The following is a 16,114-nucleotide window of genomic DNA, read 5'->3' as shown; positions in this document are numbered from 1 at the left end:
TAAAGGGTGGACTTTGGTCCTCTGAAAAGACTACTCAAACATACAGGCTCCTGAACTGCAGAGGCTGAAGCAGCAGCTCCAAGTCTAGATCTTACTATTTGTATGTAAATCTAAATCTGTACATTTTTATTTCATACAGATCTTTAGGTTGAGAGAACAAGTCCTGTGAGGAGCATCTGAGGGAAGTGGGGTTGTTGAGCCTGGAGAAAGGGAGGCTCAGAGCAGACCTTATCGCTCTCTACAACTACCTGTTGTAAGATGGGGGTCTGTCTCTTCTCCCAGGTAGCAAGTGACAGGACAGACAAGAGGAAACAGCCTCAAGTTGCACCAGGGGAGGTTTAGACTGGGTATGAGGAAACATTTCTTTCCCTGAAAGACTTATCAAGTCCTGGAACAGGCTGCCCAGGGAGCTGAGTCCCCATCCCTGGAGGTATTTAAGAGACATGCAGACGTGGCACTTAGGGACACAGTTTAGTGGTGGACTTGGCAATGCTGGGTTAAGGGTTGGACTCAATGATCTTAAATGTCTTTTCCAACACAGAATTGTTTATGTTTGTTGCAAATCTACTTCTGTGAGCTACCTACACACATGAGACAACCCATAAAGGACTGCCTGTCTCCTTGCCTCCTGGCACTCTTGGTTTTGGACATTAATTTGAAGGATGTGCTATCTTGTTTCCTTTTTCTTTGTACAATATACAGCCCAGTAAGATTGTGCCTTGGTGTTACAGTAATGCTGTTAATAAATACACTTTGAATAATTCTAGTGTAAAGTGGCAAAATAGCAGGACTCCATCAGCACATTATATCTAGTCATGTTCATCAAAGAGGAAAAATTAGTAAAAACTCATGTAAAATCTCAATTAATGCCATGATCTATAATCTGTTCTGAAATAATCAGGACCCAAAATGTTATTCCAAGAAAATTAAACTAAATCAGTGTAGCTTCCTATTCAACAACTATTTCTTACTGCTAGAAGTTGGCTGCTCCTCAAGCAGAAACATCCTTGTACATCCTCCAATAGCATGAGTCCTGTATCAGATCTAAGACTCATAACTCTCTAAAAAAAAAAATAATGCAGAAAACAAGCTATCCAATGCCACTAGAATTCAAAGAAAAATGCTCAAGTAGCAAATAATTTCTACTCATGATCATAAACAAACAAAAATATGATTACAGATCCACACAGACCCCCCAAATGATGCTAACAGTGTTCACCCAAAGCTATGATTTCACTGGGGAAAGCAACACGAATTTTCCTGTTCTCCTCTAAAATAACAGAAATATGCTGCTACACAGAAGCATTTGTCCTACTGTCTACACGTTTACCATCTGTTATGCAGCAGAATTCATATCAAACTGTTGTCTTTCTGCTGTAATGTAGTTTTCTCTGTCCTTCACCTAGCTAACTGGGACAGCAAGGATGTTTCTGATAGAGAAGCATACCTTTCAGTTCTCCTCGGTGTCATCTGGCTTCCTGAAACAGGGGCTTGTGATCTATCAAAAACCAGCAGCAGAATTGTTTCTACCATCCAATGTCAAAAAATCCAGTATCTTTTATTGAAGCTGATGCCTTCCTGACAAGCCAGGGAGCTGTGCGCTCCCGATCGGCTGGTTCTAAAAATATGTGCTGGTGGAGAGGTCAGCAGTGCCTACATGCAGTAGCACTGCCCTGCCTGCCACCACTGAAGTGACAGCAACATTTGCCCCTGTCCAAAGTAACAGAGAATGCTCAAAGCTATCCCTAACATTTTCTACTATGAAAAAAAGAGCAAAGCAATAACTTCACAAGCTGATTATTACACTCATAACAATACATTATAATAATAATGAGCAATCAAGAGCTTCTTGCTGCTAAATATTCCTTTTGAACACTTACTATTTTGACCACACTTCTGTGTTAGCAAAGGTTTAGTAAGAGATACGCAACGGTGAACCCAACATACGTTTCTAAGAATTCCATTAAGATTATGTTCTTTTCTTTGAACATTTACATTTGTGAACATGTACACATACGCACACAGGTACACACATACAGACTCTGTATCTACACGTGTAGGCAATTTGTAGGGGGCATTATTGTAAAGAAAACCCATCCTTCCCCCCCCCCCCGCCCCCCATTATCCAGGCTGAGTGTATTAAACTGAAATCAGAAGAGTACAAGGATGTTAAAGGAGCGAACACCAAATTAAGTAAAGGGACTTAGGGGAAAGGAGGGGACAGTAGGCTAGAGGAACTGATAGGAGCACAGGTACAGGCTCTGGCTTGGATTCTGCGAACAAACTGGTATCAGAGCAAACCCTGGGAAGCAGACTTCATTACTGCTTCTCTACCCTGCTCACTGAAATGCTCTCTCTGGGTTTCGTCAGCAAGACATGTGCATAATTTATATTAAATAAAAAATCATGGGCAGAGTACTACAGTCTTTTCTGTTTAGTCCTCTTGAGGATTTCAGTTGCAATCACATACCTGATTTCCCAAAGTAACTAAGATCCAATAAATACACATAAGGTACTTAGTAAAAGTTTCTTCATCAATTTTTTAAAGCTAAAAGCACATCAATACTGTACACTCTGTTGCGTTGCACAAGGCCCAGCACAAGAGTTCTAGTATGAGTGAGACTCCAGAGCACTTCTAACATATGAACATGAAATGTTTTCTCATCTAACCTAAAAACAAATTAAATTTTTAATGTCACCAAATACACAATCACAATTTTCTCTGCTACAGCACCCACTTACAGATCAATTAAAATCTTCTCAGTATTATCAAGTTGTATTTCTGTTAGCATCTTATCTACTTGGAGTAATTATTTTCTTCTCACACAGTCTATAAGATCAGTCAGCTAGCAGTAATCTCGCATATGCAGGATGCAACTCCAGAGCTGAAGCATTGTTACAATTCCAATAGTGTAGAACACAACTTTTATGTTATGTCTTATTTGTAACTGCCACTCTGCTTGACACTGATTAAGACAAATAAAGGTATATGCGCATATAGATATGTATTTATAGAAACAAAAAATCTTAGGGGCACTTTTCATCTCTGAAAAACAACATGCAAGTCTACAGGTATTCTTGTTCACTGTTACCATGTTATAACCTTGCAAAAATGGCTTCCTAGCACTTGTAGGCGAACTAATCACAAGTAGAATAAAAGCATTATCATATGCAATCTTAATCTAGCTTTGTTCAACACATACAGTGCACAGAGATGTTATGACTAAATTCTGAAGGGAATGTTTCATTCCTAGGCTTTTCACTGTTAATGTCACTACAGGGAAGCCTGTTGGCAGCAACCAGAACAACTTACTTTAAAGGATACTGCAATTTTATTTCATTTTCACAACTATTTTTAGGTGCATAAGGAACACGGAAAAATTCAATGATTGCATTTTAATCATGCAAATCATGGAACTGGAAGCTGTGTCCATCACATATGTTTATAAGCATCCATCACCTAACACAAAACTTTGGGTTCTATATTATACGTGACTGCTCCAGATAATAGCAGGTGAAAAAAAAAATCTGTTTTATTGAGTAAATTCTGTCTAATGGTATAAAATCTGATTAGGATTTTAGGCATACTTCAGCAAAAAAAATCTGGGAGAAAAACAGAGTTACCACATTTCGTTAGAATGAGAAAAGGACAGAAGACTTTCCATTACTAAATAGTTTTTTCCTAAGACCAACCCATCCGTGGGATGTGAGGACACATGGTATGGTGAAGCAACAGAGATGAGAAGGTTGAGGGGGTGGGGAAGAGTGGGTTTGATTCTGATGTGGATCAAACCTGAGTATGTTGCAATAAGCTTACAAGGCTACACTCAGTTACTCTTAAATCCCTTGTAAATGAAACAAAAGCAAACTTGACTCAATTGAAATGTGGAATGCAGGTACTGTGCACCATGCCTTGGAAGTCAGCTTCAGAAATTTGCCCAAATCCACCTGTTAAGCTCAGAATATTTACACAGAATGTGAACCTTCACATATACAAGCATAAATGTACTGCCGGCGTAATTTACCTATTTTCTGTTTACATTATATTCTTCTACCAACATAACTCTTGACAATAGTTATACATACTTACCACTGTGCCTAGAAACTGAATGCTTGTATCTCCAGAGGCATTCCGAGAAAGCCGCTGAAAAAAAAACCAGATGTAAAACAGATTAGAAGCTTCTCCAGAATTTGAAACCATTCCATTTTCTGTGTCACAACACTGTAAAATAATCAAAACTAATTGAGTACACAAATCTATACATGAAACAGAATAAAACCATTTCCTTCAACAGTTTCCGTACTAGAAAGCTAATTCATGCTTCAGCACATATTTTGGTTCTGTTTCAGTGAATAAAATTTATTTTTGAAGAACAATGAAAACAAGTATGTCCAAGTACAACAAGGAACAACCTTGGGCTTGCAGAAAGATGAATGTCATGAATAATGAGACTTCTGCCATCTCTAAATGTCTATGATTCTGCATTCCTGTTACTCTCATTTAGTATTATCTTCATTCTCTCCTAATGAGACACATTTTAATCTCTTTTTAAAATGCAAACCTCCAGTGATGCTACTTTGAAAACAGAGGGAAAAAATGACCTTATGAAATGTCTGGTCACCTACTGTGGTTCAGGAGTTGATTGAAGTTATTAAACAGTCTTCAAATATTACCTTGTCAGTAAGCCACAATACAATGCAAAAGAAAATATATTATTGATGTAACACAGTATTATCCATAACCTAAATATGCAAAATGCATAAAGTATTCTTTTTTCACACTGAAGGAGGCAGCGATACATAAGAAGAGGTTTTTCTTCCTTTTTTTTTTTCCTGCTGTTAAATTGTAGTACATACAGACCCAAAATCAGGGCTCTACTCACAGGACGCAGCATACTTACACAATGCCAGGTGTACATATGAGCACAGAAGCACAGACTTGAGGTGTTTATCAATTGCAAAGAGCTGTGAAGAGATCTTCAGCATTTTTAAAGACAACGAATCCTAGGAACAGGGCTGCAAATCATCTTGAGAGATCTTCTAGTCTAGTACCCTTGGCAGAATCAACACACACCTGTGTCACTCCCAAACAACGTGTATCTAACCCAATTTTTAAAATCTTTCAAATGCAGAGATTTCACAGTCTCCCTAAGCAATTCACCCCAGTGTTCAGCATCCTTATCATTTGGAAGTTTTTTTCCTAATATCTGACTAAAACAACCCTTACTGCAACTGCGGCACATTAATTCTCCTCTTTTTCCATCACAGACAGGAAACACCGATTACTCCCTTTCTTTTTAAAGCTACCTGCAGGTATGTGAAAAGCCATTATCACAGTTCCCTTTAGTCATCTTCTCTAGACTAAGTGAAAAAGTGCTACACAACAATAGCTAGCTATCCCCCAAAACAATTTTAATAGCAATAAATTAAATCCTGGTCTTTTTTCAATAACGGTGCATGTTCCTCTGCTACACTTTATGAAGTAATAATTACTACAGCCCAAACATGCTTATTTTTTGACTTAACAGGTCACACACTGACACTGCAATCTGTACAATCATATGAAAACAAAGGATGATGTGCCAAAGCCTGACATATTTCAACAATAATGATTAATGAAATGGAAAATAAGGGAAAAAAAATTCATACAAAACCTGACGTTTACTTTTATAAAGGAAACAGGAATATACACTTTTCCCACAGTCTAGGATAAACACAATCAGGTTTTGGAAAACCACAAAGAAGAACAAAGTACCGGCTGCCTACAATGAATGAACCACATGCCAAAACAAACAAGTCCCAACCACTTGATAAGCTGTCAGAAAATGGCAAGCCGAAAAAAATTAAAGGATTTAATTTCTTTTTTTCCTGGAATGCCCTCCACCCTCGTTAGAGTTCTGTCACTTATTGTGCTACCCTTTTGTCCGCTTTCAAGGGTCACTAGAGACCTTTTCATGTCCTAATAAAAATTCCATTTTTTTGGCTAATCTTCCCGTCACACAGAAAAACACAACTTAAAAAACAAAACAACAACAACAAAAAAAAAGAAGACGACGAAGAAGAAGAAAATAGAGCCCTTTTGTCATTTTCTTTAAAGGCTTTCAAAGTAAAGCCAGGTATCTTGACAACTTGACTTATTTTTCACAACTGAAAACAAAATCATTAAAGTATTTCCTCACACACAGTCTCTTTACTCACAACTAAATAAGACGGCATAGCAATAACCAAGCCCTTTCAAAAATAATTTAATAACCAATTTAATAAAGCCCAATATATCTATATGTGTGTACATCAAGAAGACAGCTTCTAAAGCCATAGTCTCAAGCCAAGACAAAGATAGAAGCAGCCTTTTTCCTGTTCTGACGCTGTTGAAGTACACTGGTACCACAGTATAGTAAATCCTCACTGCTACTGTTTGCTGTGTCCAAAATACAAAGCATTACATTCAGTTGTTCATAGCATTAAGAATCAGTATAAGCACTAAAATCAATCTCTTGAATTAACAGTCAGTAAGGGTCGGGGGTGTTGGAATAATAACGGGGAAGGTGAGGAAAACAGTTAACAAATAGAAAATAAATTTCCCTTCTGGGTATATTTAAAAAAAAAAAAAAAAAAAAAAAACAACCAAGAAAGAAAGGTAGAGAAATTCTCCAAGTCACAAAACATATGTTACATCAAGACCAAAAAGAGAACTGCCAGGCTTTTGAGAACCATGTTACAAAAGAATCAGCACATTATCATAATTAATGTTTCAAATTACAGTTGTAAATAAATTTCAGCTGTTAGATGTGATTAGATTTTTTGAAGCATATTGAAAGGAGTTATTTCTGTTCCACTGGTGGGCTTGTGTTTCTGGGATTTGTAAATGTAATTGATGTTTTCAAGAAAATGAAAGGACATGGTTAACAATTATTCTTTTATTTTCCACCTCTTTAGAAAAAGGACCAGTCTCCAGTTTCTCTTGTAAAGTTAGATATTTACATATTCTATACCTCATAATAGATGGTTTCATATTGCATGTGATAGCAGGAAAATAATCAAATATAGAGGTAACAAAAGAGAATAGCTAATTATATGCAGTCATTGTTGTCCTAATAAATTGCAAATTATTTACTAGGAGGTTTACACCAAAAAGCAAGGGAAGTCTACCATTTAAACAAAGACAAAACATCACTGTATGTTTACCTGCCAGAACAGTAAAATTACATTGTTGGCATCAATTATGTCATCTTAGATATAACCGATGCTCTTCTGGTTGATTCAACTGACACAGCTTCAGAGTAACTTAATTAGTGTAATATTAGTTAAAAGTATAATTTTTTTCCTTATGAGAAAGTAACAAGCTAAATCAATTTGGGGGGAAAAATATCACAACTTAAAAAATCCATCTGCAGTCTCAAAGCTGTCAAATGGGTGTGAGTGTTACATAAATATTATATGTATTTTTACACACACAGGTTACAGTATGCTATACTGCATATGCTATGTATATACAAACAAAATGCTTATGCACACATATAAAAATAGACGTGTATACAATCATACAAAATGCGTTCGGTTTTCCTCCTCTATCTTAAGCACATGCTATACCACAGTCATTTCACAAATAACTGTTTTAATCTTCAAATCCCAGTAAATTACCAGAGGTTAGTGTGATATGACTTTAAATTCTTCTGCTTTGCCATAGAAAATTATTTCCACTTAGTTGAGTATCAAAGATCTATTCATCGTAAGATGCAGTAGGGTTACAATCAGCTTTGCATTAAGCTTGCAGTGGATGAGCACTTGCAGATAAAAACGATAACAACCCTTACATGAACAAGGATAAAGCAGCTCAGCCAAACATAAAATATATATTACTGAAAGAGATTCTAAACCAACATTATTAGACAACAACAAGATCTCAGAGTATTTTCCACAAATCTTCTGGTATCTTGGGCTCCCCAAGCTACTGGAGGGGAGCAGCTGCAGGGAGGGAGTGACACCAAAACAAAGAGACTCCAACAGACCAAAAGCAATTTTTTTGCTTTGCTTACAAATAAAAAAGGTAATTTGTCAAGTCAAAATGAATACAAACTGGCAAAGGAAATCATATTTATCTTCAACTACTACATAACGCCTTTATTTGTTGAAAGTAAAGCTGGAGACCATTTGTTACAGAAAATGTACAGGTTGTCACTTGGCAAATGTTTTTTGCAACTTTTTCAAGCCATGGCATGACTGCATTAACAGTCAGACAACAAGTATCAGACTATACAGAACAACAAAACAAACAAAAAAAAAGGTCAGAAAACCTATACAGACAAAATTTTGAGTGAAACACTGCAGTTTCCCAGCATGGTGCTGTTTTTCAGAATGCAGTTCTTGCAACTCCTATAACTTCATTTCAACTGGTCGCTACCAGAAATTCTAAACATCTTATGCCACAAACTTCAAACAGAACACTATCCACTTTGGGGCCAATATTTATAAATTCCTGAAAATCCAACCTAGCAAAATACAGGCCAGAATCATCCCCAGACAGATCTAATTAAAAAACAAATTACTCTTACGATAGGGCAAGTCAGGGGAAAAGACCACAGTGACTTAACTTGTAAAGGTATAGCAGATTCATCTGCTAGTACCTCATCTGTAAGATTTTGTGTACATGAAGTAGGTTGGACATCTGGAAAGTTCCATCACCCACCCATGTCACTTCCATCTTTGGAGTCCCATGGTTGGGTCAGAGAGGAGAAGAAAACTGCAGAAGTAGCTGTGAAACCATGAAGTCATCTTCTTGTCAAAATATGAGGATTGGTTTGGCTTTATCAGTCTCCTTTTCCTTCTCCTCCTAGAACCTTTGCAGAAAGCAGAACTTCATTTCAGCCCTCCCTCTCCACTATGCAAAAACCCAGACTAGGGACGTAATCCCAGACTCGCAATGTGATCGAGCTTTCTCACATATCAGAGACTGTCTGCACCACACTATATTGTCAGACTGCTGCTGCCTCACAAGCCTTTCCACTTAGGGGTTCACTCTGCTTTTGTCACAGTTTAGCATTCTCCACTGGTGGTGCCATCGTTTCCTCTCCTTAGCGTAATAAACTACAGATGGAAACTCAGTCCGATTTTGTATGGTGCTCCACCCTTAGCCATTGTAAGTTTTAGATCACGCTTTATAGTAAATGAATCCTCAGTTCGCTGTTCTTCCTCATGTCTACATTTTCCAGGTTCTTAGGTTTCCAGGTCCAAGGACAGCAATCCACCCAGCGGCAAAGGAGATGATCAAGCCCTGCTGTGTATGAAGCATTTTGACATGTGAAAGATGTCCAAGCCTGATGTAAATGGCACTGCACGAAGCAGTCTTTCCCTTTAAAAGGAATGCTGCCAGGATGCTGAGGAACCGGCCTCCCGAGCACCTGTTGCAAGCTGCATCAGTCCCTTTCCAGGGACTAAATGGTATCCATTCCCAAACAGTACAAATACAGATGTTAAACACAGTGTGAATGGCTTACAGGGCATCAATCCACACAGATAATGGTGCAGGTGCAGTTTCTAAGGGGCTGAGGCACCACATTATTACTTTTAAAAGAACCATTCTCTTAATGCCCGGGATTCAATTTCAGTAGATGGCTTAGGAATTTCTGCTCTCCCAATAACAGAATAATGGAAACACAGATCCTTCCCAATATTTCTTTAGGTGATACCCAAAGTTAATGTCACTTGTTGCTTCTTTTTGCCAAGCTTTAGACATGCAAACATTTAATATTAATACTACTGCAGTATTGCTATTACATATACATAGAGCACCTTCCAAGCATGTCCATGTGCTCCTTTAACCCTCTGAGGCAGGTAGCTGTTACAAAGCCGTGTATGAGAAGCTTTAAAACAAACAAACAAAACAAAAACACCACCCAAAAAACCAACCCACAGGAAAGACTGTTTATTTGGTGTTGGTAAAGAATGAATCTAAAGGACGTTTACTTCAGCCCAACATTTCCAGCTATTTACAATTACTTACAATAATAAAGAATTTAGATCTCCCTGTGAACTTCTAAATTTTGGCTGTTCTTATATTAAAATCACAAAATTACTAAAACTTTTAGAAAATTCACCCTTGTTTTGACATACCGTAATACATTTTGCTCTTACAGGGGGACAGTGTGCAGGCAATACACTGCCATGTGATTCCAGATCTGGTAACGTTTGTGACTGCCCTGAGACAGAGCCTTTGCAGGATCCACAGCCCTTTCTCGCTCTTTGATGCCCCTCCTCTTCCTTCCTCTTTGCTCTCTGAATGTGTTACCGCGTTCAAGAGAACTATTCCTTGTCTTTCAAGGCTTAGATATCATAAAACTACCATGTCTGTCAACAACTGAATACAATGCTTTGGTCTTTGGACACATACAGAACCCTTATAGTTATTCATCCTGAATATTGTCTGTCATTAAAATTTATAGCCCCTTTGGAAAAAAATATGGCATGAGATACTGTGACAACTAACATTATTTGATTAACCCCTTGAACAACGCAGGATATAACTAATCCCATAAGGTTAAAGAAAGGGAGAAGTTTGTCATTTGTAGATAGAGCTTTATTGTGGAAGACCTCTCTGAAAAGTAGACAATAAATTCCAGAGGGGCTGATTTGGCATAGCAGCTGATCACTCATTTCCTTCCTGGATGAAAAAAAAAATATTTCATTTTCATGAAAGAATTGACAGGGGTGGTAGTATGTGCTTTCTGCTTCTGCTGCTTAATTAAGGAAGAAAAAAAAAAAAAAAGCAGTGCTCTGTAATTTTATGATCTTTTATTTCCTTTAATTTTCCCCTTCCCTTCACACATTCTCCATTTGAACCATGGACAACGGTGTGGAGTCAGCCTTCAATTAAAACGATTTCGCACACATCTGCAGACTGCCCATGAGATTCAGGTACTTCCTATTTAAAGTAGACATTAATAGAAATACTCTGGTATGACAGTAAAGGATAGCCAATAATTTTGAAGGTTTCATGACTAAGGGACTGGCCATACTGCTGTTGTATAGGCTACAAGTATATTCAGGGTTCATTTTAAAAAGCAGTAAGTTTAACAATTTTGGCAAACACCCATGATGGTGAATCCATGAAAGTAGTATTTGTTTTAATATGCATCATTGGCAATTACAGCAAGCAGCACCAAAAGGGCCAGTTTTTACACAGCTTCCCTCTCCCTACAACTTTGGGAAATAAAGGAAGTCGCAGTCCTACCTTAAGTCACCCATGATCAAACGATGAAACCTAAGTGGTACAATTACTAGTTTTCTTGTACAGGAACTTTCACAAACTCAACAAGTTGAATTATCTAATAATTAGCTAAAGCAGATCACCCAGGTCTTTCCAAGTACACCTAGGAGATACGCACTGAATCATGCATGCTGGCTGATGCATGATGCCCACCCCAGCCGTTACCAGCCAGAAGTAATAATTCAATATGAACATCAGCTCTGTGCTTGGTTTTGGTTAAAACAGAGGAAATAAGTATTAGAAATTAGTAATGAGAACAGATAAACAGCGAACACTATGAAGTTATGGTAGAAATCTAGGTTTTGTCTGTACTCTTAACACTGAGCACAGTTCTGGTCCCCACAGCTCAGAAAGGAGATAACAGAAATGGGAGATGTTCAGAGAGGAAGACGTAAAGACACCCTGCAAGGAACAACTCTGCAGCACTGAAAAGCGGTAACTGAGTGAGGATGAGGATACAAGCAGCATGGACACAGTGTGTAGACATGAACTGCTTGTCTCTTCCAACACAGGGACTAAGAGGAATTCAAATGAAGCTGAAGGACACTGCCATAGCAATTATTGGGCAATACTAAGGCTGCAATAACCAACTTGCCAAAATCCATCATTCGCTTTGTGCAACTGCAGGGAAAGAAGTAACAGCAATAACAGTGCCCTGACCGAAACATATTAATACTTTCCAAATAATTTTAAAAGCTGTAAACACAGCAAGGCATACTACATGTGCCACAGGCTTTTGTATTTGTCTTGTACATGGATATTTGAGAGCTTGTTTGCACTTGTCTCAAATGCTGAGTGTCAACTGAGGCGATAAAGAGCAATTTCTCTGTATCATATCCACTGATCATTTTTGGAGTTTCAAGGCCAAAGTCCATTTTCTCAGATGACTGTGGCTGGATGAGCAAAAAAGAAAACATGAGCAGCCTGTGTTTCTGTACTGCTAAGTAAAGACGGGCCATGGACTGATGCCAAAGCCAAATGGCAATAACTACCTCAGTCCCACTGCTTAGGTCTATACAGCATGGCATAAACCTGTACCAGATTTTTCTAGGTCAGCCATAACTGGAACAGGCTGAAACAAAGCCAGGGAGTAAGCTACCAATTAATCAATATGGACACCAGGAATCTTACACTCCGGCTTTTCTTTACCCAACAGTATAGCTAGCTATTCAGATGTAGTATACCCAAATGCCTGCCCTATTTGCAAATCATTGTGTGCCCCTCTTCTAGAAACAACCTAGCAAAAATAATCCTGAAATCACGGGTAAATGACAACAGCAGAGTGTGTGCAGTAATTGCACAGTGCTAAAGAATGGACTGTCAAGCAGTCTTCACGTATATTTGCTCACTAAAGCTCCCCAAAATAATTTTCAGGGTTTAAGAAAATGAGTGTGATGAAGTAATGATACTTTAGACCTGAAACCTATACAATGTATCATTATCACAGATTACACCCGAGTTCTCAAAACAGCAAAAATAAATAAATAAATATAGCTAATTTTTCTTAAAAAATTACATGTGTGTGTGAAAAAAAGTCTCCACAGAGTTGAAGGAAATGAATACTTGGCCATAGGCTTTGTTCTGTCAGACATTTCCCAGGAACAAAGGCTTCATAACCTACAACATTTTCATTTTATGAAACAACCAAAATAATAATCAAAAGAAATATTGTATCAGAGAAGCACTTAAATTTGTCATATTGCAGGATGTAGAATATATTCCTCCTGCTGCAATTGTTGATGCAATAAATAAATGGAAAAAAAAAAGTGATGCCATCACTGAAATCCCTGTAACACTGTAAGCAGAAAAAATTCCACTGATGAATTTTCATCTATTTTGTTCACAAAAAACCTTGAAGCTTGACACAGTAGATGTCAGCTTTACAGGAGCATGATTTTGTTTAGTAATTCCATTACTCTCTTAAATTACATATTGTTGTGACCGATAAAGACTTTTTTTACTGCAGAGTTTGGGATGTCCAGCAGTCACAGAACAGTTGGGCTGGAAGGGACCTCTGGAAATCAAGTAGCCATAATCACTGTTCAAAGCAAAGCTAATGTCAAAGTAATATTGAGCTGCTCAGGACCTTGTCCAATTGAGTTCTATGTCCTACAGAGCTTCAGTTCACCACAGATCAATCCTCTGAAAGTCAGGAAATACAAAGAGAAGGCATCACCAATGCCACCGTAAAATTGCTTTGCTGAAGCTGCCAAAACCCACAAAGAGTTTTCCAGGCTCCAGGCAGAATGTCTACGCTATCTTCAGAGCGTGGAAGGTTTCCTTACAGCAAGCTAGCAGCACTGTGAGACCAGCGTGGGCTGACAATATGTCAGTGGAAAGGCTGGGTATATATGATATGAGAAAGAGGTACAAAAGCGTTGGCAAAAGATGGTAACAAATAATTCCACCTAAATCATTCTATGATTCTGGCTTTGGATCCTTTTGCTATAGGGAACTGTCTGCAAGTAAATGGTATGTAAGGATGGATTGAGTGTTTGATGATGGGATCAATGAAAGCGGAGCATTTAAGAGCACTATGGAGTTGTAAAATTTGTCTGTGTGGTGTTGCTGTGGAGCAGCCTCAGAATTTGAATGGTCGGTGGTGTGGTTGTAGAGAACTTGCCCAAACACAAGTAGTGCCAAAGCAAAGAGAGTTTGAGGATCTCCTACATGCTGCTTTTTTTTTTTTTTTTTTCCCTTGGGCAACCTTATGTCTCTGCAGATATCTGATCTTCCTGCACAGCGTCCCAGTAGCGGGTACCTACTCAGAACCTGACTGTAGTAAGGACAGACTTGCAGTTAGGTTCAAGTCCTTCTGCTGGACTTCGTGGATTCATCAATCTATCCTGAGGTCCCCTTAGATTCTGATTTACATAAGGGAATAGAAGATGATGTTCAGCCCTACGGAAAAGGCAGCTTATTCCTCTCTTCTCTCCTTCCACCTGTTCCCCAGTTTATATGCACAGGGCGAGAGAAGAGGTCATAGATGATGAGTTCTGCAGGCACAGGCTCACTGAAATCCAGATTACTTGTATATGGGAGCAGAGACAGAGGGATAAAAATGCCCTCATTGGCCTAAAATATGCCTGCTGCCTTTCCCCCAGCTGTTGTTACTTTCCAGGATACCATTCTGAACTACCATTCCCCCTCCCAGTTTCCACTGGAGTTCTTATGGCTCTTTTCTGCAAGTCAATCAGCCTCCTCTTTTCCAGTCACTCTTCACAAGAATCATTAAGCACCTCATTTATTTGTTTATTTTTACTATAAATATGGCCAGAAAGGCTGTACCATACTCAAATAATGTTTTATATATAAACGTATTTTAAATGTGTTTTCAATTATTAACAGCTAATCCCTTCAAATCTGAATCCTCAGGAAGACATATTGTAACCAAATACCTATAGTTACTTCTCTGATTTTCAGCCAAGGCAGAGCCCAAATTCACAGTAGTTAGGTATAAGTCAGATTCTGAGCCACTAACGTCTTTGGAAGCAGGTAGGGAAAACCATTTTGGCAACATATTTCTGCACACAAAAATCAATGTGCTTGGTGAACAAAATCCTACGCTTCACTGCATTGAATTCAGCTTCCCCAAATGATAGGCAGCATCTAGTTACAAGTGGAGAAAATGCTGAGAAACTGGGATTAGCCAAAACTACTACAAACAACAACCCGTGACGAAATCTGTGTACTTCAAGAAATGCTATGGGGTCTGCCCACACCCTCATCCCTGGAGACTGTATCTCAGAAGTCTCTTGCTCATATGATCCCAAGTTTTCATCACTTCATCACCTTGCACAGCACAGAGATTTCAGAGCCCCCGTGCTGCGGCGGTGCGGACCTGCAGTATACCCCAGGGTTCTGGTCTCTCTATCATCTGGGGACCTGGCCAGGCACTCCGCAGCGCCCATCTGCTGCACACAGATGGGCTTCCTTGCCAAGGAAACAAAAGCGGGAGGGAGGGGGCTGCCACACATCCTAGCTGTGCCCTGATATGCCCTAGACAGACTGTGACCAGGGCACATACCTCTCCTCAGGTGGTCAGATGTATTCCCAGGTCCCGTACTCTAGAAATAGTCCTAGAAAACCTGTTTTTTAAACTCATAGGCCCTTCTTAACTCTGTGGCAGGGCTGGTGCTCTGCTTTGCTCTAATACACGTTGAGCCTTTAGCAGAGGAGTGGAAATATAGGAGAATGCTTAATTACTTATTTTTAAATGTGCGACAGATATGCAACAATTTGAATGTCTAGACTATAATTTACATAAATGTATTTTAAGCCAAAACATTTTAAAATTATTTATTTCCTGCTTCTATGCTTAAGTGCTTTGCTGGATTGGGGCCAGACTGCAAGATCGAGCTGAAGGTGCATAAATCAAACCTTCAAAGAAATATAATGTTCACAAAGACTGTATTTGGTTGAGCAAATTTAGAAGAATGAAACCAACTATGAAGAGAAACTAGATTGGCTGAAAATTAATAAAGCACAGCTGGAATTATTCAATTCATCCATATTTGTTGCTTAAATGGCTCTAGGGCTGAGTCTTGCTGAAAGAAGATACTTCAAGACTCAGGGGTCAATTGCTTTTGGAGACAAATTGACCTACAGGAATACACTTGTCTAATTTGGTTCTTGCAGTGGGGCAAGTCTACAGAAATATATAACCAAAAAACCAATTTAGATTCCAGTGAGCGGATATCAGAGATCAAGTTTAAGGTTCCCATAAATTTACATCTATACACTAAAAGATTAATAACTTTTAAGCTGAGTTTCTTTGCTAAAAGTAAAGACTTATGGATAAAATCTGAGAAAGAAACAACATACGTGCTTATTCCACATTCTGTTAGATAG

The 16,114-nt window shown here is 38.5% G+C and overlaps 1 protein-coding gene across 1 annotated transcript in view; it reads right to left on the bottom strand.

Moving 5' to 3' along the window:
• The window catches only part of PCCA (propionyl-CoA carboxylase subunit alpha), a 292,425-nt gene that overhangs the window by 55,494 nt on the left and 220,817 nt on the right, over positions 1–16,114 (bottom strand). The window contains exon 21 of the mRNA XM_037378105.1: positions 4,091–4,144. Within this exon, the coding sequence (XP_037234002.1) occupies positions 4,091–4,144 (54 nt within the window). The remainder of the gene's footprint in view (positions 1–4,090; positions 4,145–16,114) is intronic.

The sequence above is a fragment of the Falco rusticolus genome, chromosome 2 (assembly GCF_015220075.1).
Source record: "Falco rusticolus isolate bFalRus1 chromosome 2, bFalRus1.pri, whole genome shotgun sequence".
Classification (NCBI taxonomy): Eukaryota; Metazoa; Chordata; class Aves; order Falconiformes; family Falconidae; genus Falco; species Falco rusticolus.
The sequence above is the reverse complement of the archived record's forward strand: the minus strand, read 5'-3'. Positions and strand labels throughout refer to the sequence as shown.